Source organism: Parus major, chromosome 4 (genome assembly GCF_001522545.3).
Source record: "Parus major isolate Abel chromosome 4, Parus_major1.1, whole genome shotgun sequence".
In the NCBI taxonomy this organism is placed as follows: Eukaryota; Metazoa; Chordata; class Aves; order Passeriformes; family Paridae; genus Parus; species Parus major.
This window is the reverse complement of record NC_031771.1, coordinates 53,297,656-53,319,531: the sequence shown is the minus strand read 5'-3', so window position 1 is coordinate 53,319,531 and position 21,876 is coordinate 53,297,656. Positions and strand designations below refer to the sequence as shown.

The 21,876-nt window shown below is 36.9% G+C and overlaps 1 protein-coding gene across 4 annotated transcripts in view; it reads right to left on the bottom strand.

Annotated features, from left to right (window-relative positions):
• The window catches only part of LCORL (ligand dependent nuclear receptor corepressor like), a 56,660-nt gene extending 35,237 nt beyond the window's left edge, over nt 1-21,423 (bottom strand). For all 4 annotated transcript variants that reach the window (XM_033513579.1, XM_033513578.1, XM_033513581.1 and 1 more), the window contains exons 1-4: nt 21,363-21,423; nt 14,624-14,703; nt 14,268-14,397; nt 4,874-5,128 (exon numbers count right to left, since the gene is read on the bottom strand). In XM_033513579.1, coding sequence (XP_033369470.1) covers nt 4,874-5,128; nt 14,268-14,397; nt 14,624-14,671 — 433 coding nt within the window. In that variant the 5' untranslated portion in view covers nt 14,672-14,703; nt 21,363-21,423. The remainder of the gene's footprint in view (nt 1-4,873; nt 5,129-14,267; nt 14,398-14,623; nt 14,704-21,362) is intronic.
• Between the last annotated feature and the right edge of the window lie 453 nt (nt 21,424-21,876).

Genomic DNA, 21,876 nt, shown 5'->3' with positions numbered 1-21,876 from the left:
TAGAGATGGCTGGCTCCCAGACCTACTGGGCACAGCTGAGTCCAGCAGCCACTTGAGCAGAAACTCTGGAGAATTGTATTTAAGAAAGGGGGAAAAAGTGTCAGATGGACACAAAAAATGGGAACAAAAACAATGAGAAAATGGCAGAGGTAAGTCCAGTGGTAGAGAGAAACCATTAGGTACAGACTGTGGACAGCCCACACCCAATCCCCTTACACTACAATAGGTGGTGGTGGTCACAAGGGAGCCTGGAGTGAAGCCGAGCCTGGGAAAGGAGGGAGGAAAGGCAGTGTTTTAATGACTTTTGTTTCTACTGCCTGAATTAACAGTGAAATATTTATGTTAATAAGAAATAATTCAAATTATTTTTCCCAAAGTCTGCTTAGATGGCAAGTGGTAGTAAGCAATGACCATATCCTTCTATCAACTCATAAGCTCTCCTTCCTGTTCTTCCCATTTTCTCCCCTGTGCCATTGTGAGAGAAGTAAGCAAGCAAGCATCTGGCAAGGAGCTTGGCTGTTAGCCACCATGGAAGCCAGGGAAGAAAAACACCTACTCCCCTCAAAACTGTAGCTTTTTAGGGTGACTTTCTCATGGAAAAGTATTAAACTATTTCTTGAATATATTTACAGCTCATACAATTTATCTTAGGAACATAGCATGTATATCTTCAAAATGCATACTATTTTCACCAATAAAAATACTAAAAATGGGATCATAAGAAAAAGAAGCTTATTTTCAGTAAAGTTTGGAATTCTTTCAAAACACTGCTAGCTATCTTTTGATGTCTTCCAGTCTATAATGGCTCAATGAAACAAGAGAATTATGAAAATTTTCTTGCATATTTTGGCTATGTTTACACACTATCAGTGTGTGGTTCCAGGTATCTTGGTTCCAGAAGATCCAGAAACAAGAATAAGCTTGCACAGCTAAACCTGCAGATTATATATTTGTAGTGCTTCTACTCACTCTTAAAGTCACTTTGCTTAGAAGCTTGAGAACTAGCAACTCTCCTGCATCTACCAAGTAAAAGAAGCCTCAGCATCAAACTTTGCTGCTGCTAGGAACATTCCTGAAAGAGTTCAGCCCCATGACTGCAAAGGAAGTAAGTTGCTACACGATATTCCAACAATGTCCCTTACTCACCATTTCATTCTGCAAGGATGTTGCTTCTCCACTGGCTTAATTTAGAGGAAAAGCAGTATTGCAAAAGTACACATTATCACCCCACTTTTGTTAGATGCAGTGCATTGAAAACAGGTTTTGTTTGACTATAAACTAACTAGAGTATTCATTTTCAAGGCCTGGACAGTCTTAAGAACTACATGGATTAGAAAAAGGAGCAAGATACATTTTTGGAGACAGCTGCTGCAAATTGATTGACAGTGAAATGATTGCCTGATTACCAGCAAGGCACACAGGAATTAAAGCACCCTGCTAAATTACCACACTTCCACCTGCAGAGGAAAGTAGAGCATGCTCTAGGACTCTACTACCAGTCAGGTGTCAGCTGGACATACCTGGATGCTAGTGCTTAAACACTCATAGTAGCAAATGCTGCAGTTCCAGAGGTGCAATAGGTTTATCTCAGCCAGTAGCTAGACACAAACTCAGCCCCTCTATCACTCCCCTTCCTCAATATGGGGGGCAGGAAGAAATAAGATGAAGATCATCACGATAAATACAGAGAAATCACTTGCCAATTACAGGCAAAACGGACTTGGGGAAAATTAATTTATTGCACTTTAAAATAATTTGGATAATGAGAAAAAAAAAAATATTAAAGCACTTCCCCACCCCTACCTTTTATCAGGCTCTCAACTTCACTCCTAACCCCTCTATTCTCTCCCATCCCCAGATGGCACAGGCAAGATTGAGAATGGGGGCTAAAGTCGGTACAATTCTTCTTTACAGCTCCTCCTCAACAGGCCACAGATCCTTCAGGAAACACCCAGTGCTCCAATGTGGGGTCTTCCACCGACTGCAATGGGAACAAGTATCTGCTCTACAAGCTGCAGTGGAACACATGCTCCACCATGTTCCTCTCCATGTGCTCCATGGAAATACCTGCTCTGGTGCCTGGAGCATCTCCCCTCCCCTTTCCCTCACCTGATTGTTCCCAGTGCTGTTTCTTACCCTCTGCCTGTCCAGCATTTTTCCACTTTCCTAAACATGCTTTCATAGCAGCACCACAACCCAGCTCCTGTGCTTCACTTCAGCCTGGCACAGGTCTGTGGCAGAGGTGGCTGAGCCCCACACAGGAAAGCCACAACACTTTCTCACAGGTGCCACCCTACAGCCCTCCCCAATTACTAATACCTTGCCATGTAAGCCCAAAAATCAGGGCTAGCAGGTCTGGAAGTGTCAGACTTGAAGAATTTTTGGCTTAAGAGATGGCCTCCAGATACTGGAGGAAAGTAAGAAGGTATCTTTAACGGAGAGCTTCAGTGGCAAAATCTCTTTTCAGTGCTGAGTTGGCACTTAGCTTGGGTCTGCTCACTGCTTCTAGTAATCTGGAAAATAAAGTTTACTCCTACCTCTCAAGCTGAAGAATCACTCTCACAGCAAAGGAACAAGATTGTCTATTTGACTAGTTTGATCATTCATTTCAAAGATAACTATTGTAAATACAAATACAGTTGCCTAAGCAGAAAGTGAACCCAAAGAATTTATACTTAGATCGTAATCTTCTTAACAGAATTTAAGATTTCAACTTTGCAGATCCATCAAAGTAATGTAAAATTTTGAAGTTCCTCCTCTGTTACTGCCACTTCATTTGCAAGTTGTAACAGGAATTACAAATAGCAAACACTAAAGAAAGTTGCATGACATTCAAAAAACATTACTAAGAACAGAACCATGGTACAGCTTTTACAAGTCTCCAGACCAAAGAAGTATACTATGTTAGAGAATTATACATTTCAAAAAATAATCCAATTAAAAAACTTTCATAATTCCTTACCATAGGCATATGACATTTTATTATAACCAAGCTCTCTTCATAAAAAGTACAGAACTGAGAGATAGGTGCAATAATAATACACAGTCCCTGACAAAAGCTAATTGAAATAACTTTTTCATGAATCTTTGCACTTAGAACACAATGCAAACAACAAGAGCAGGCTGACATTTTTCATCTTGAACTTATTGCCTGTGTTGCCATCACTACAGTGGAAAGCTAAAATAGCTCAAAATTAACACCTTCAAGGAAAACAGAAAGCAAAATACAATTTCCCTGGTAGGTAAGATGTTCAAGCCACCTTCAACTACAGTCTTATTCCACTATTATTTCTCATTTCAGCATCTCTACATTTCACAGCAAAATGTTACCTTTAACATCTAAAAAGCACTCCAGCAAACATGGCAGTGCAAGTCCTGAGACTCTGCAGTGTCTTACATGGTTTAATGAGTAACTTTTACACTGTATGGTGCTGAGCAACTATTTTAGATTTATGTGTTTCACTGAAGGAGGTGCACAATTCTAAATTTGCTCTTTAGCCTCACTGTAAGAAAAAAATCCAATGACATAAAAAAGGATTATTTAAATAACTCAATTTTTCTGTATTTTAGATTTTTCTTAGACAAAAGATCAATGGATTTTCAGAAAAGGGTGGCAGCATAACTTTCTTCCTGTCCCTGCCTACCTTCTGCCTACCCTTTTCTTATAATCATAATTATTTAGTGCTGAAGTAAGCAACACGCTATAGTGCTGATATCATGTAAGTATCTTTTATTGCTCTTGCAAAAGAAATGTGCTTAAACCTGACCAATTATAAACCTCTAAGATCTGTAATTCATCCATAGCAAAATTACAGCCAAGCACAATAGGTATATTCTCAGGATTTAAACCACTAAACATTTACTAAACCCTGGCATGAACTGGTCTGACCATACAGAATAAAAGCAAGAATTCCAGTATTTCTTAATGTTTTTTTTTCTGTCAAAGAGAAAGGATGATTGAAATTTAACCTAGAATAGATATATTTATCATGAGGAATCCATCAGCACTCCCTGCCCCCAAGGATCTCCAATTGAAGACTGCATCATTAGGTACACACATACCAAATCTGCTCATGTATATCAAAATAAAAAACCAAAAAACCCAGACAAAACCCAAGAAACTTAGTTCTGGCTTCTTTCAACTTTTTTAGTATGGTATATCACACACAGGTCAACTTTTCCCTTTGGTCTGCACTATTACAGAATTAACACAGACCCTCGTATCTGTAAAAGACAAAAGCTGCTTTTGCCACTGCTTTCAGTTGCACGTGACAGTCACAACCCCCCCTGAAAACTGCTGCTAATCCAAATCTAGTTCAAAGTCCAAAACACTCTTGTGATTATACTGTTATCAGTTTTGGATAGCAGTATTCCTTGAGGCAAAGAAATTATTTTCTTTTTGCAAATGATAGTGAGACAGACTATCTTTCCAGCTTTACTCTCAGTTAAGAAAGCTGCACTGATCTGTAATGATTAAGGTATGAAGTATGCAAATTTTCTCCCAGATTAATCATCTTTTCTCATCATTCTAACCAGCCTGTATTTAAAGAATCAAAGTGCTCAAGAGCTGCCAGAGACTAAATGACATCTGCTCTCTGAAATCCCAACACCATTTAATCTTTTCTCAGGCTTCTTGACGGGCATTTCTTCAACAAAATTTTGGACCACTGTTCCCTGTGCCAGCACAGGTGAGAGGACTTAGATTCAGTATTCCAAAGCTGAGAAATTCCAAAGCTACACAGGCACTCAAAAATCAGAATACTTATCTGCTAACACACAATATAAAAAATGGACATTTATTTTTTAAGGGAATAAGACGCCATAAAATAAATAAATGACAGAAAACCACAAATTATTAGATATAAAAATTTACCTTGCTGAGTATTCTGTTCTTGAGTTCGATTCACAGTGAGGTCTAGAGGGCTATCCTGTTCTTCCTGAAGGGAGTTTTCCGTTTGGTTCATTTGGATACTTTTACACATCAGACTTGGCTCAAATGATGAACCATTTCTGTTCTCTTGAATTTTGCTACTTTTTGAAATGTACTCAATCGCAAACTGACGGATCATTTTTTTCATTAATTCCTGAGCAACTAGGGGAATGTTAGGATCACAGTTCTGAGGAAGATCTAGAAATAAAAAACACAGGCAACAGATATATTAAGAACCAAACTTAATCACTTTTCTTATAAAAAGTACTTCCTATAAGCACACAAATGCGTACACACAAATAAGTACATGTGCAATGAACATATTAATTCAGATGTCTATCAAGTTTTTTTAATGAGCATTCCTAACTGAAGTCACTTGGAAAAACATATAGCACAGATCATTAATTTTTACCTTACTCCCCTATCATAGCATGCAAGTAAGAGTATGTGGGGTAGCATTACTTAGGGGTCTCAGAATCTGTATTGTTGGCAAACAAATTGAATTTTCATTTGCAGACAGTTCATTTTCGGTTTTGAAAATGAAGAATTTTGAATCCAAACCATGAAAGTAAAATAAGATACGAATTAATATAGAAAGAAGTTATTTTCAAATTATAACAAAAATAATTTTAAAGTGTAGTTCTAAAGATTAGTCCACTTTGTAACATGTAACAGTCGGACTTTTGAGGAACTTATCTTAAAAAGGGGAAAAAAAGCAAAAATGTATTCCACTCTGAGATTATAATGCCCATTGTAGGTTCAGGATTGAAATGTCAAAACTGATATGACACTACTTGAAATGTCCCATACAACTTGTAGTAATACAAAGTTTTAAACTTTTATTGTAAAATCTTACAGAATTTTCAGGATATTTTCAAAGTGCTAGCAGTAAAAACACTTGGAAGAAAAGCTTTATTTCCTATTCTAAACTGAATATATCCTAGCTTTTGCTTGTGTATGTAACATTTCAATGGAAAGAAGTACCTCATTTTAGAAACAAACAAAAAAAAGAAGGATCAAAGATAACATATGACTTAATGTTATCTATCAGCTAGAAAGACGTTAAACCTTATTTAAAAAGCGTAACTGAAAGCGCAACTGTGAATCAACAAAAAGAATCCTAATAGAAGCAACAGAAAAAATAAAATGTTACTTAGCATAAATAATGTAATTAAGAAACTCAAAGTAAGCTGTGCTACTGCATTGGTGACTGCAACACACCACAAGACAATTGACCATACTCAGAGATCTGTGTTTTCCCTTAAACTGGCAGGAGTAGTGGAGTAGTACTTCATTATCCCACTCTTCCTTCTTTCCTTCAATTCTACATCCCTCCCCTCACAAAGATCCTTTTCAATATTTTAACCACTGCCTCATCCCATAGGTAATGAGTGAAACAGTCTTCAGTCAAGGAAGAGGGATTTAAAGCAAATGTGAAAGCAATGAAGAAGAATTGGCTTTTAGGTGAGCCCTGATTGCCTGGAGGAAATACCAAAGGACATGGTTCTGCAGTTACTGGGATAATAAAGTTAATCTGAAACAGAAAAAACAGATGATAAACTGAGGGTTTTTTTCATGGAAGTGAAGAAACTGAAAGGGCTGGGTTGGGTAGATGTTTGCATGCTAAGTGTACATTTCCTAATAGGAAGTTTGGAGGATCACACAGCATATTTGATCAAGTATTTTATATGCCCATGAAGCTTTACCCATCTACTATCAAGAGAGTGACTGCCAGCACTGATCAATGAATGCTGCTCAGATTTAGGATGAATGCACAGAAGATCTTTTTCTTGTTTGTTTCAGGCTTATTTAAAACATCTTCCATTTTGCGAGTTCATTTTCACCAACGGAGCATTGCAAGGAATTACAAATCTGCACCTATGAGATCTGCTGTCTATAGCACCCAAGAGGGCAGCTGAATCACTGCTCAGATGCTTTCTGTCAAGACCTTTTGGTCTGCCTCGCCACAGTGCTTGGTGAGGCACAGTGAAGCTCCAGCATTTTTAAGACATCTTGGCTTCAAGAGAACTTACCTAAGGCATGACAAAACAAATCTGCTTATGGTTAAAGCTCTATCTTCCAACAATGTTTCAACCAGATCTCTACCAAAATACCTAAAATTGACAGGTGTTTCTTGAAGAGAGGTATGAAGTTAAATTCTAAACTATGGAGGATACCTATAAAGAGAAAGATCTCTTCCCACCATGTAACCTCCAGGCATAGCAATATAAACAGAGCATACCTATTTCCTGATTCCTAAATAATGAACTCAGTAAACATTCAGCTGGAATTTACCATCCTAGAGACACACTTAGAAGTAAAGAAAAAAAATTCAACAGATAGTGGAGTAGTAAGGCAACAGGTATAAAGTACTGATGCATATGCAAAATACAAGAAAAGAACACAGAAGTTAAGAAATGAAATTAAATAACTGGATTATCTAGGAACAAAAGTGTTTGCGTGACAGGGTAATGGTAGTTCCACACAATGAAATCTACTGATCATCAGCTTAACCTGAAAACCCAAAAATGTGAATGTCTGTAATCAGAAATTGATACAAAACGAATTATACAAAACTTTATCAAGACTGAGTAGGGTCTGGAATGACCCTACTTATACAGAGCAATTAGTTTGCTGCATGCACACAAGAAAAACTTCTTTGACAACTGTTAATAAACTAATGATAATAGGTGATCATCAGTGAAAATGGGAGAATTATTTTACATCATGGTGTGATCTGCATCTTTAAGAAGCAGAAGACCAGAGAGTACAGGGGACCTGCCATTAGCAGGAAAACACGACAGCCTGGAACAGGCTTATTAATCGCCATCTCCTGCATCAATTATTATAAAACTGCAACAAAAAACTAATTGAGAACTGTCAGGTTTTTACTGCCTTTCTATTGCACTTTAGACTCTGCACCAGTAGCCAATACCGGTCAAACCAATACAATATGGCCAAGCACATACTGCTTTTAAACACTTGCAGGAGTAGTCAGCTTTTCCCTTAGGAGCAGATTCATCTTTTACCTTATCTAGTTAGAATAATAAAGGATTTATTTTTTTGTTTTTATAATAATTTCTTCAGTAACAGTTTACTTTTTTGTAATGATTTCCAAATACTCCCTGTGAAGAATAAATGCAGAAGAATTTCTCATATATTCAATGGCTACAGCTATTGGCAGTTTACAGATTTTATGTTAATTTACTCTAAAAAGGTAATATGATGAGGAGGTGGTGTGTGTGTGAGGTGTGTGTGTACCTAAGAGCACATACTCTGAGAGATGTGCTCCCAGGTTGCATCTGAAGTGCTCTTGCTGCTAAATGCATATTCAATCAACAGGGCTAGACCAGGTAGTCTAAACTTATCTGCCATAAATGCAAGTAGTGTTGCTATCACATTGACTGTTCTGTTATGTAAATCATTAACTGGTAAATCATGGTGGAAGTACCTCGGGATGTAAAACTGGTAAAACTGTTTATTCAAAGCAGACATCTTTGAGGTCAAAGCAAGTTCCTCTGGATTTTACGTAGTTAGGTAAAGAGTACTTCCATGAATGGGAGACTCTACAATCTCTGGGTGGCATGTTCTACTGCTTGCCTATCCTCATTTTTCCTTACATTTAAAAGAACCTCTAATTTCAACTTGTTTACAATCTATCCTTATCCTGCTATGCACCACTGTAAAGACTTTGACCCTGTCTTAAAATCATAGAATATCCTGAGTTGAAAGGGACCCACAAGGATGATCAAAGTCCAGCTCCTGGCCCTGCACAGGACAGCTCCAGGAGTCACACCATGTGCCTGAGATTATTGTCCAAATGCTTCTTGAGCTCTGCCAGGCTTGGTACTGTGACGTCTTCCCTGGGGAACCTGTTCCAGTGGCCAACCATCCTCTGGGTGAAGAACGTTTTCCTAATATCCAACCTAAACTTCCCCTGGCACAGCTCTGGGACTGAGGTTGACCTCAGGCCTTGCCACTGGTCACCAGGTAGAAGAGATCAGTGCCTTCTCCTCCACTTCCCCTCAAGAGAAAGCTGTAACTGCAACGAAGTCTCCTCTCAGTCTCCTCCAGGTTGAAAAGGGCAAGTGACTTTAGCCACTCCTTGTATGACTTCCCCTTAAAACCCTTCACCACCTTTGCTGCCCTCCTTTGGACACTCTCTAATGTTTAATGTCTTTCTTATACTGTGGTGCCCAAAAACTGTCCCCAGCACTCAAGGTGAGGCCGCCCCAGCGCAGCGCAGAGCAGAGCAGGACAATCCCCTCCCTTGCCTGGCTGGCCATGCTGTGCCAAGTGCCCCCCAGGACAGGGTTGGTCCTCCTGGCCACCAGGGCACTGCTGGCTCATGTTCAGCTTTTTGTCAATCAGGACCCCCAGGTTCCTTTCTGTAGTGCTCCTCTCCAGTATCTCATCACCCAGTCTGTTCCACCCAACATGGGGAAGAGCTTCATCCATCCTGTGATTCACAGTGGCAATCTTCCACTACACATGAGAAATTTGTAATTAGTCATATAAAATTTTGAAACATGGTGAAACACATTTTGGGCAAGAAAGGTATTAGAACTCTGAACTTAGTATCACAACCAAATATTTCTTAATTGTTATCAGCAGATGGCACCAGATAGACTTGGTATGACCTGAATAGGTTTTTTTCCAAGATGTTTTATTAGGAGTTGTGACTATAGCTAAAACTTGCTAAGTTTTAAATTTACATGCCTACATCTGTTTAAACTCCCATTTTTCACAGCTGTTGTAAAATACAACGTACCTGTATGTAGTTCATGGATCATGTTATGTACATATATACTACTTTAAACCCAGTAGAACAGTCTCTAAAGTTTTAGAATAAAATTAGCCTTAATGTTCCTCTAGTTTCTCTCAGATCACTGCAGACCTGATGTTATTAGGATAAAAGAAGACTGAATTTGTATGATAAAATCTGATATTTTCTGCTCATGACTGTCAAGGTAACAGTTTGAATGCAAGAGAAGAGAGAAACAAATGTCATGTAATTATGACTAATTGTAATGATTTAGTTTAACTCAAAGCTCATGTTTAGGATTAATACTTCCTCAGTTTATGTGCTGCATGAACTTGTAACTATTCAAATCTGTACTATTAGCTATTCTGCCCATTAACATTATATGTGATCACTAGACTGCAATGTCTGTGGTGACAGATTTGACTGTTTGGCAAGACAATGAACAATGAGTTAAAAGCTCCCAAAACAGTGTTCCACAACAGTATTCCATTTATGGAAAACCAGTATTTTTTCATTAAAAAGTCAATCTAATGACTTAATTTGTCTTCTGACACAATGCCAAAAGGTAGTGAAAAGCAGCAGGGAATCACAATCCCCCTTTAACCTTCAATCCAGTTGTGTGAAGAGCAGGATCAAGAACACATGATTGCTTCTCAGTGTGCTTGATAAATTCACTCCATCTCTCCCCTTTTTACATAAAAGCCACATTTTCTTTAAACAACCCCACAGCCACAACTACAACAGCCACTGTCCCAGTGAGGTTCATATCTCTACTTGTAAAATTGTTCAGGTCACTGTTAGGTCATCAGCATGTTAAAGCAGGAGTACAGCTATTTATTCTGAGCCATGTATCATGATTAATTCAGTTAATTTGACTGATCAATAAACAGAAGGAATAAGTTCACTCTTCTGTTCTCATAAACATTCCACCTTTTTCCTTCCTCTATTCAGGTTGCAAATTTCACTACTCTATATCCAGTCATATTCTATGAATCCTCGTAAATGTAGTTGAAATGATCAAGAAATGCAGTCAGTGAAGACAGTAACACTGGCAGGTAGGTGGTCAACACAAAGTATGCTTTATTTTCTTAAGAAAGCAGTGAAACCACATTGAACATTCTTTCCTGATGAAGTTTAAGGGGAAGAGCAAAGCTGTCACAGTTTAACGCACAAACTCTGTCAAAGCTCTCAGTGATTACAGAAAACCGTCCAGATTTTCAAAGCACAAATTAGATTTCTTAAGACTATTAATCAAAAGAAACTGCAGGTTTTGAACGAAGTAGTGTGTGCAACTCAAAAAAACACCTTAGAAAATAACAGTTTTTTTTAATCTGAGATAATGTGTGCATGACTACATTGTCATAGGTTTGCTAAATTAAATAGACATTGTCCAAGAAGCGTAACCAGCTTGTGACAGCTACACAACTGCAAGAAAACTAGAAAAAGACCAGAAGAACTGAAGTAAAATTCAGGTATATGGTATGGTGTAAGAAAGCCATATTTATGAATGGAAATATTTTAGAACATATCTGGATATCTGCAAATAGTAAAGAGCTTTAAAAACTTACAAGAAAATTATTTTGGGATGGCATGGAAACATGGAATTGAAGATACTTGACAGAGTAGCCCAGAGAATCTGAAAAGACTCAAGTAATCTCAAACATTCTCTCTGTAATTTTGTGCCTAAATTCCTTAACTTCTACAAGAGCTTCTCATGTCTCAGTTGTCTCTTGATGGATCATCTGTCCTGAAGATAGAACCTGATTCACAGCTGTTTTCTTTGGTTTTGTTTAAGGAGGTCACATTAATACTGCATGGAAAAATGAGCTTCTAAGAACACACAATGTATATTACCAGAAATAAGGAAAATTAATAGTCCATGAAGAAAATGTCTGATCAAGCTTTTAAACAACTGTGATTCCACGATGTAACGATGATCATGTGTCACATTCTATAATACTCATAGTGAAAAAAGACTTAATATGTATTTTTTAAAGCAGACTGTGTTTCTCCCTTAACAAAACAGAACAGTTGAATTTCAGCATTATGTAAGTGGAAAAGCACCACAGTCTACTCTGCTTACACCACCAAAAGGGTAAAGAGAGATGTCATATTTGGGAAGAAAGCATTTGGGTTTCAGACACACTGTTTAAGGGCAACAATCAGTGTTTGATGACAAGAACGACTTGGGATTTGCTGATGTGTCTGCTGAGCACAGGACTTTCCCACAGACAACTGACTACAAAACTAGTCTTTCACTAATACATGGAGAAATTGGGTTCCTAACGGGAATACTTTAGTTGTTTACAGCATTTCAAGAGTTTACCTATTTTGGCAGGAGTTCTATCATCTTTTGCCCCAGATTCTACAGCCAAATTGTCATACATTAATGTCTGAAGGCTGTCTGCTCCAGACAACAATATATCATGGCTGCATGTTTTCAGATCATCTGAACAAGTTTCCTGATACAAAAACCACCCCCAAACCCACAACCAAACCCCCTCAAACTAGTCTGCAAATTAAAAAAACATAGATAAATTTCTTCAAAATAAAAGATTAATGGGACTAACAAATGAACTATCTAATTTGCTCACTAGTCCTGCAAGTTGCTCATAGGGCCCAAATTAGCTACAATAGCAAGAGAGTAGATCATCTTGAGGAGTTTGCAATCCAAACAAGTGCTCCTCCCTTTTAAAGAGAATCAGACAAGAATTCTACAATTTTGTAACAACAAAAGAATATCTGGCTTGGGACCAGGTATAAGAACTATTCCTTAGCTGAACAATTACTGGAATATTTTTTATTCCTTTCTTCCTAAGTTGATACTCAGAGTCAAAAACCTATAAAAATTCAGAAAGCAAACTTGGGATTTTCTTAGTACAACTCTTCATTCTTCTCCCTAAAATCCAAACCAGTTACTTGAATACCTCAAAAATTGGTTTCATGTGCTCTTTACTATTTTTTCCTTTTCACTTCACGTAATTTGAACAACTTTAAAGACTTTACTAAAACCTGAACTGAAGTAATATTCTTAGTAAATTCTTACTCAAGAATAGAGAAATACTTCAGAGAATCACAAAAACAACTGGAAGTTTTGTTTTTCAATAGACAAAACCTCTTCAACCTAGCATTACTGATCTGGCAGATCAAACCCAAAGAAGATGCTCAAAGTAAAATGTTCTTTGTGAAAAACTTAAAAGTCATTCACTTCACTAAGGTGAGGTCATGCCAAGTTTCACTTCTCCCATGACAGAAGTTCCTCTCAAGGAGTATAAAGAAAGATCATGCAGCAGGAGCATAAAGCAGGTGAACACTGAAAAACATTGGACACATCAAGACCAAGAAGAGCTCTGACAAAGTAGAAATTTGAAGGAATTAAAATATCTGCCTAGGGAGATGTCACACAATTGGGCCTGTGTGATGAGAATATAGTAAGACTAAGAAGTAACAAGGTGCCACTTCATTGGACTTTTTATTTCAAATGGAAAATAGCTGGTTTCAAAGAAAGCAAAGAGTTTGAAGGATGGACCCAAAATGCTGTTGCACTCCATTTCAAGTTCTTTAAAATGCAAAAAAGCAAAATGTAGACTGAGTAGACACAATGTCTATGCAGAAAAAGGTTCTACATACCGCAGGTTCAAGGGCATAATAATCTCTCCCGCTACAGCAATGTAAAAGGGAGAAAACTAACTTTGCTTTCTTCTCCCTATGTGAAGGAGAGACAGTGTCTGAGACTCTGTATTAAAAGAGAGAGCTGTCACCCTAACAAAAAAAAACCAAAAAAAAGGTAAGAATAGCTGTCACTCAGGTTTTCTGACATCCACATCCACATCCTAAACCCAAGAAAAATCTATGAAAATTGTAGTTACTGCATTTACAGTAACTTCATTCACATTCCTTCAGTCACATGAATTTAAGGAAAAAAATGAGTATTTCTGCTTTTGCTGACAGTGAATCAAGTAACTTTCATGAACTAAGCTGATGTGTCATCTACTGACTTCACTCATGTACTGCTCTATCTTGATGAGTGTCGAAGAACAAGAACAGCAAAAGAATTAACATATTTTGACAAGAAATTTTAACCTCCAACTTGGATGCATTCGAAGGAGCAGCTTTCGTGCAAGAAGATCCCAAGTCCCATTTTGCAATCTGCAAAGCATATTCTCTCACCTAAAATGCTTTTCCCATTAAAAACCAGAAGTGAGAATTTAGGAACAGAAAATGTTTAAATGCTTAGAATTCCAGAGAATGACACCTGAGGTTGGCATGAAACCAAAGTAGCAGCTCATAGTAAAAAGGAAAATCCAGTACTATTTATGAAGATGGATTCAGAAGAATGACACATAATCCAAGGTGACAAAGAGGAATGGCAAGTAGAAAGGGTAGTACTTCATTTGGTGATTCAAGTAAGAAAAAGATTAAGGAAAACCAAAGGAATAAAAAAGAGAAACAGAAGAAACATCTATTTCAGTAAATAAAAAAATACTTATGAAAGAAAATTAACCCTGAATAATTTGATTCTTCTAGATTTTTTTGTCATACTTCATAATACAAAAGACATGCTTGTATTACCTTTCTTTCGAAAGAGTGCATTTAGATAGTTTTCTGCTTGGCATTCAATCTTATCAGTGTTGGACTGGCCCTGAGATGACAGTTCCTCTGTAGGCGTTGACTGTGAAGAACCGAAAACTGATGCACGATCCTAGAAAACATATGGAGATCATAACATCTTTCAGAAGTCACTCTGCTGGTAGTAAAATACACAATTAAATTACTGAGCTATGGAATGAATAGAACCACTAAAATCAAACTACCTTGAGTCAAAATGCAGAATTAAACTTATTTGCAAAATTAAATTCTCTGACTCTTACTTTCATACCAAAAAATGAGTGTTGATGAGTAATGCTTAATATAACGCTCATACTTACACTGGCTGTTTCTTTGTGTAAATTACAAAAGGAACATTTCTCATCCATAGACCAGTCAGTTAGCTCTTCTGGCTCACAGTCTTAAAGGAAAAAAAGAAAGCTAGATGTTTTAAACAAGCAAAAATGGATTTTGAGAACAAAATACACTTCCTAAATTTCTCTTAAATAAATATGATATATATTATTGGTACAATGCATTCAGTCATATTCGACTCTTCAGATATTTTTAAATTCTTGTCTGGCTTGTACAGCTCAAGTTATGAATAGCAGAGAGTGCCTTTCTTAAAAGAAAAGGTAACTTTGTGTAATTAAATTGATTATCTGTCAAAATTACTTGGAGGCATCTGAATATTGCAAAGAATGCTCTGAATTGTAGACATCATTCTTTTTAACTAAGCATGCAAACTTGTAGTAAAATAAGCTAAGAATTAGGATATGGACTCCTCATCATGTAAGCTACATGCATTATACTTATAGGATTTTACTTGATTTGATACCACCACCATAGGTAAATCCAAGCCTTATACTCACTTGTAGCTCTTGATATATCTCGAGAAGTACCTTTATATGTTTTATCAGAAACTGTACTTTGGTCTAGAGGGAATGCAGGACTTAAATTGCCCATATCAAATCCAGTCTTCTACTGAATGGAGGCACATAACCTACTTTCTTTAAACAAGCTACTAAACTCCATTTCAAAAATTAGGAGTTTTCAGCCAATACCCTTCTCTTCGTGAACACCAGTTACTTTAAAACTTTTCCCAAACCAACTGCGCTAATTATTAAATTTAAGCTTCTAATTTATTGTTTAAAATTGCACATGGCAACTTATTCCAGTTTGCTTTTGTGGCAATTTTATTCTTGTACCCATGAACAATAGCTAGGAATCTAGCACCCTGATGCATTTACAGACTTTCATTATACCCTTTACACTTAAGTTTGTGGCTAATCTAGTCCACCTGGTTTTCCTCATGTGACTCAACTTCATCTCTTCTGCACAAGTCTCATTTGAACACCTGTTTCCTGAACATGGGGGCCGAGATCTCAAGATGAGATCTTTTACCTTTACACCCGACTTCCTTACACTGCAGGCAGTACTTTTCACAGTATTCTAGTTAAGCAGCAGCCTTTATTACAGCTGCAGTGTTTTTTGAAGCTGAATCAAAACACGATTAACTGCAACTCCAAGGTCTTCTCCATGCTGTTCATTTCCAGTTCCTATGCTTACAACAGAAACAACTTTTTCATTCCCATTATTAATTACCAGGTATGTTTCCTCCTTTTCACCTTACCACCAAATTACAGTCAGTTGTTTGGGGAGGTTCTTGAGATTATCTACTTTCAATAACACATGATGGTAGCCTGATCTTGGCTGGCTGGCTGCCAATCCCCCAGTCACTGCCCCTCTTCAATAGGGTGGGCGTGAGGAAGTAAGATGGTAGGGGAGAAAATCAGGGGGAGAAACTTGTAGGTCAAGATAAAGACAGGGAGATCACTTACCAGTTACTGTCACAGGGAAGTCAGACTCAACTTGGGGAGAATCAACTTAATTTATAGCCAATAACAACAGATTTGCATAATAAGAAAGGGAAAATGCTAAACCACCTTACCACCCCTTCTTCACAGGTTTCAGCTTCATTCCTTCATTCCTGACTCTTCTACCTCCTTCCCCACCCCAAACAGTGCAAGAAGGATGGGAAACGGGCTGCTCTCAGTTCATAACAGTTTCTCTCTGCCACTTCTTGCTCTTTTTGCCCCAGCCTAGGGTCTTTCCCATGGGCTACAGGCCTTCATAAACTACTCCAATGTTCTTCTCACAACTGCAGCTCTTCATGAACTGCTCTAGTATGTGTCTTTTCCACAGGGCACAGTCCTTCAAGAAGAGACCACTCCACAGACCCACAGCTCCTACAGAAAACGTGCTACTGCATGGGCTCCTCTGCATAGGCTGCAATTCCTGACAGAGGCCTGCTCCAGCATGGGACCTCCAGGAGCTTTCTTCAGGGCATCTCCACCTGTTCCAGTGAGTCCTCCATGGGCTGCAGTGTGATATCTGTTCCAACATGGTCCTCCATGGGCTGCAGGTTATACATGCTTCGCCATTGTCTTCTCCAAGGGCTGCAGAGGAATCTTTGCTCCAGTGACTGGAGAATCTCTTCCCTCCTCCTTCTCTGACCTTGGTTCCCACTGCCCACTATCCTCCACCCTCTTCCTACAACTGCTGAACTTTTAGTTCTTCTCAAAGATATTATTAAAAAGGCAAAATCGGAATAAAATTACTCTGAAAAATAAAGGTTCTGCAGTTGAGCACGAACAAAGTAACTCCACATTATGATTTAAATCTAGTTTGCTCAGGTCTAAAATACTAATTTAGAACAGAATTCTATATTATTGTACTGTATACTTTCATGGATTCAAACCAGCAATTTTTACAGGTTGGACAGCTGATGATTAAAACCAGACATGGTATTTTTCTTGGCTGGACATGAACAGGAGACAATGAGTCATTTTTGCCAAATTAATCTACCTGTCCCAGCCCATTGGAGCTATTCCTTTAGGAGGTCCACAGCATAAAAACACTATTCCTTCAAAACAAGTTTGTTATTTTCTTTGCAACCATGAAAACTCTATTTATCAAGTTTGGGATTCTACACCTAATTCTAGGACAGGTTTTATACTTTCAGAGAAGTTCTTCTGCCTTGGAATCCTGAATTTCCACTGGTAAAAGTCAAACTGGAGAAGAATCCTTGTGTATTGCCAAAAAAGCAAACATTAAGTAACACCAGCTCTACCTAACACTAAACCCTTTATTCAAAGTAGCATAAATCATGTACAAGACATATTAAATCTGCCACTGAGCTAAGCAAAACTAATATGATCAGATATATACAAGATATATCAAAATGCCAGACAGCCAACAGTCTCAGGTAACCACCACAGGAAACATCCTGAGATCAGTATTAACTACAGATAGGCAACCATACTCTCAGAAAAATCAGAGGCACACATAGCACTTAAAGCCAAACAAGCTTTCCTTGGTGCACTGAATTTAGGATGAGGATCATCTTCCCTCCCCATTTTATCTTGCTTGGGGCCAGATGATGAAAGATTTGCAGACAACCTATAATGCTTGCCAGCCCATGAGAAAAGGTTGCTAAGACTGTGCAAACAGGATTTTAATACTAAACACAGTACAAATTATTATTTCAAACCAAAACCCTTCAGCACAAAGCTGTTAAACTGATTTCCAATTATTAAGAATAAAATGGTGAACTTTGACAAAAAATATTTTTTATTTCTTAAGAGGCTCACATCTTTGTTTCCCCAAACCACTTTTCCCAAGAAGTAATGCCAAATTAAGTAAATTAATTCAGACATCTATAGCACAGAACAGATTCCATGTTTATATCTTAAAATACAAAATAATTGTCTAGTAAATCCAAAGTAGCTTAAAAATTCAACTCTTACTTACCAGTATTTTCTGATTATAATAACATCCCAAAAGATTTTCCAGCTATTTGTGACAATTTTGAACTTATCACCCCCTTTCTTTTTATACAGCACTACTGCTTCCTAATAAGTCCATTAAAACAGCTGAAGTATTTATCAAGTCTTTAATATTTTTAATTTCATAAAAACTCCAATTCAATTAGATTTGTGTTTCTAATATAATTTTTTACTACTATAAATACTCCAAAACAACATAAGGAAAAATAAAAGCTTTCATTCTGTACAAAGACGATTTTTTTCTGGCAGAGAAAGAGCACTGAGAGCTGCTTTCCCCCAACAAGACTCAGCCTTTCCTCAGAGGTTAAGAGAATAGAACCCCAGCACATAATCCCCCTAAAAAGAAAGTACACACATACCACCCTATTAGGTGAAAAGCTTTTTAACAGTCTAGCTAACTATCCATAATTAGAATGTAAAGAATAACAATTCAGATGTGAATCTACTTAGCTGAAAATGGGAATAAGGAAAGGATTAGAAAGCCCTAAAGATTCAACGACATAAGAAGCCTCAGTTCAAAGCTTGAGCCAAGGTCATATGCCAAGATACAGAACTTGACCCCTTTGCAACCAGAAGCTGCAAAAGCCAAGCAGTCAGGAAAACATACTGGTGCTGAATAATGGTGACAACAACCACTTTAGCAAGTCCAAAGTTAATCTGACATATACAAGAATTTCAAGACACAAAAAAAGGTTCAAAAAGTATTTTCTTGGAAAAGTCTAGGAAAAACTTGAAGTGTACCTTTTACCATTTAAATTTGTCATTACAATTTATAATTCATTCAAGTTTAAGATAATACAAGGCAGTATTTTAATCTATAGATGAAATATATTTCAGGACAGATCTAAGGAGGAAATATATCAGTCATGTTACATTTTATGCACATTATTGATTTCTTTCATATCACAATAGATATAGCCAAAAACAGAAGAGGAAAAGAAATGCAAATGTATCCAAGCAGCATAAATTTCAGCCAATTCTCACATATTTCTGCCCAAGAAAGCCACGTAATTTCTTGAGGTATGTTTGAGGAAACACACTTTTACTAATGAGCCATAATGTTGCATGTTGACAGTATTAGTTCAGTGGTTATGATGAGGAAAATGAACAGTCTAAAAGATGCAGTAATTCAGGCACATTGCTTAGAGTCTAAAAACATGAGCTCTAATTCTACCAGCCTCTTCTTTTAACTAAGGCAAATTATTTACTTTGTATCTTAGCTTCATTATCTGTAAAATGTAAAGTGGCACTTATGACAGCAGAAAGATTTGTACAAAATTTACTTGAGAATTCTGTATTAATCTTTACAACAAAATTGAGATTTCAAATCAGAAATACTACATACTATACTAATGGTAAAGCTGACCTCTACTGTGCTAGTATAAACAATTTCACTCTGCATTACTGAAGTTACAGATACTGTATCTATAGAAATTAACAAAAACCAAGGTAAGGTGGGCATCCCAAGCTACCATGCCATCTCTCTTCTGCAGCCGGCCCTGGAACTAAAATCAATTTTATATATGCATCACACAGGGAAATAGGCTTTAATTGTTAAAGAACTCTTGCACACTACTGACAAAATTTTTCAGAAATTGAAAAAAAAAAAAAAGCTCTGAAATGTTGCATTTTAGATAACCACAAATTTAATTTGCAAGGCAAAGTCAGAAGGGCATCAAATAGCAAAAATATGCATGTAATGGAAATATCAGATATAAATATGTAAGAAATCTTCAACCGCATGAGACAAATAAGTTCAAGTCAAAACTTTACCCCTAAGACAGCTCAAATATCTGCACGCATAAACTCTAAAGAAGCAATATAAACTTTACTGTGTAGTGTATCATGCCCCTTTAACTGTAGCTTAGACTTTGTCCACTACCTTATTAACTCGGTGCTTTCTGCTGTCTTATCCAAAAAAAAAAAAAAAATTAAAAAAATAAGATAATGGACATTTATAACAATATCCTGTTTTCTTTTCAAATATGCTTGCTTATCACAGCAGATGAGAATACTAGTCATGAAAAAAAGCTTTAATCCAACTGTACACATTTCTTAAATGTTTTTATGTCTTATTAGTTGCATGCCTAGCTTGAAACAGGAAAAAATATTCTGAAAGCATCAGGAAAGTAGTATTCCAAGTTCCTCCCCTTCCCCATGAAAATACTGTGTTACACATATGATACAGGCCAAGGAACTTGCACATTAAGGGGACAAAACCATAACCAAGTTAAAGCAATTTCTCCATAAGTATTCTAAGTAAAGATAGACAGTATATGCCACTCTGCCTCATGTACTAGCACTAAATAAGTGATATCCTTTACAAAATACACTATCAGACAACAAATTGTAAAGAAATGGGATGGAGCATTTCTAAGGTTTGATAATAAAAATAACATTTTTTTAAGTCATAAAATGAACTTGGCAAAACAATTCTTGCAACACTCCAAAACAATTTTTTGCTGTATAGTCCCCATGTTGTCAGAGATAAATAATTCCATACTTAACTAAGGGCTAATGTGTCATTGACAGCTATTGCAGCAAAACCAAAACCCATTTGGACCAATTCTAGGTCTTACAAGGGTAATGGAAAAGGTGTGTGTGTGTATGTGTATATATATGTATCTACATATCTATATGTATATATATCTACACAGACACACACTTAAGCATGCTATGACATCATATATATATATATATATATGTGTGTATATATATATATATATATATATATATGTATACACACGCATATAAAGTATTATAAAAATTAAAAGTTTGGTGTATATATAATAAAGATGTAAAAAAAGAGTATATAAAAACCATACACTTTCTTGACCACAACAAGCCCAAACTAGTATCCCACTACCTTCATTTTACCAATTAACGTCAATTGGAAGCTGAGCAGTTTGTCTGCCCTTTCTAGAAGATGTTCAAAAACAAAGTAGGAGATGCACTATCCCAGAAGAGTAAGTAATTCTCATAAGAGCTGCGCAGAAGAGCTTAGCTAATCCAAATTCCCCTGTATGGGAACAAAACCTAGGTATCATTCTACCTAGTGTTTTGCTTATGCACAGTATAAGCAAAGGAACATTGGAAATGAGTAAATGAACATTGGAAAGAAAAGCATTGGAAGATTTCCTTTTTCAGATTCAAGATATATACTTGAAACTACCTTTAGCTAAAAGAAAAAACAGTAAATAAAGGTCATTGCTCTAAAAGCTGGCTCATTTACCTTCAAATAAACTGAGGTCTCTTCGTAGCCTTGGTCCATAAAGCCCTTCTAAAATACTTTCAAAACCTGGAGACAAAAGAAACATTTAAACAGTAAATCAAAAGTTTCTTAAAAGAAAGCAAATTCCAGAGACCTGGCAACAAGTAGCCTCAAATTCTACGAGCAATTCCAAAAATTGTTATATTTATCAAACAAATATTTACTCCTTCCACTATGGTACTACTCAACAGCATTAGAAGATAAAAATAAGACAAGGCAACAGCCATCTGCCCACAATCAGCCTATTAAGCCATGCCCCAACAACCTCATTAGACTTAAAATAACTACCACAGAATCCTAAAGGTGGGAGGATTAGCCTCATAGCTCTAAGCAAGTGAAGGAGTTTCTGTCTTAGCCTGAGAATCAGTGTCATGTACAGAGAGAAGAAAAAAATGAAAAAGAAATTAAAACTTCAAGATCAGAAGCTTCTCATGATCTTCTGAAACTACATAATCTAAGAAGGCTAATATTACAA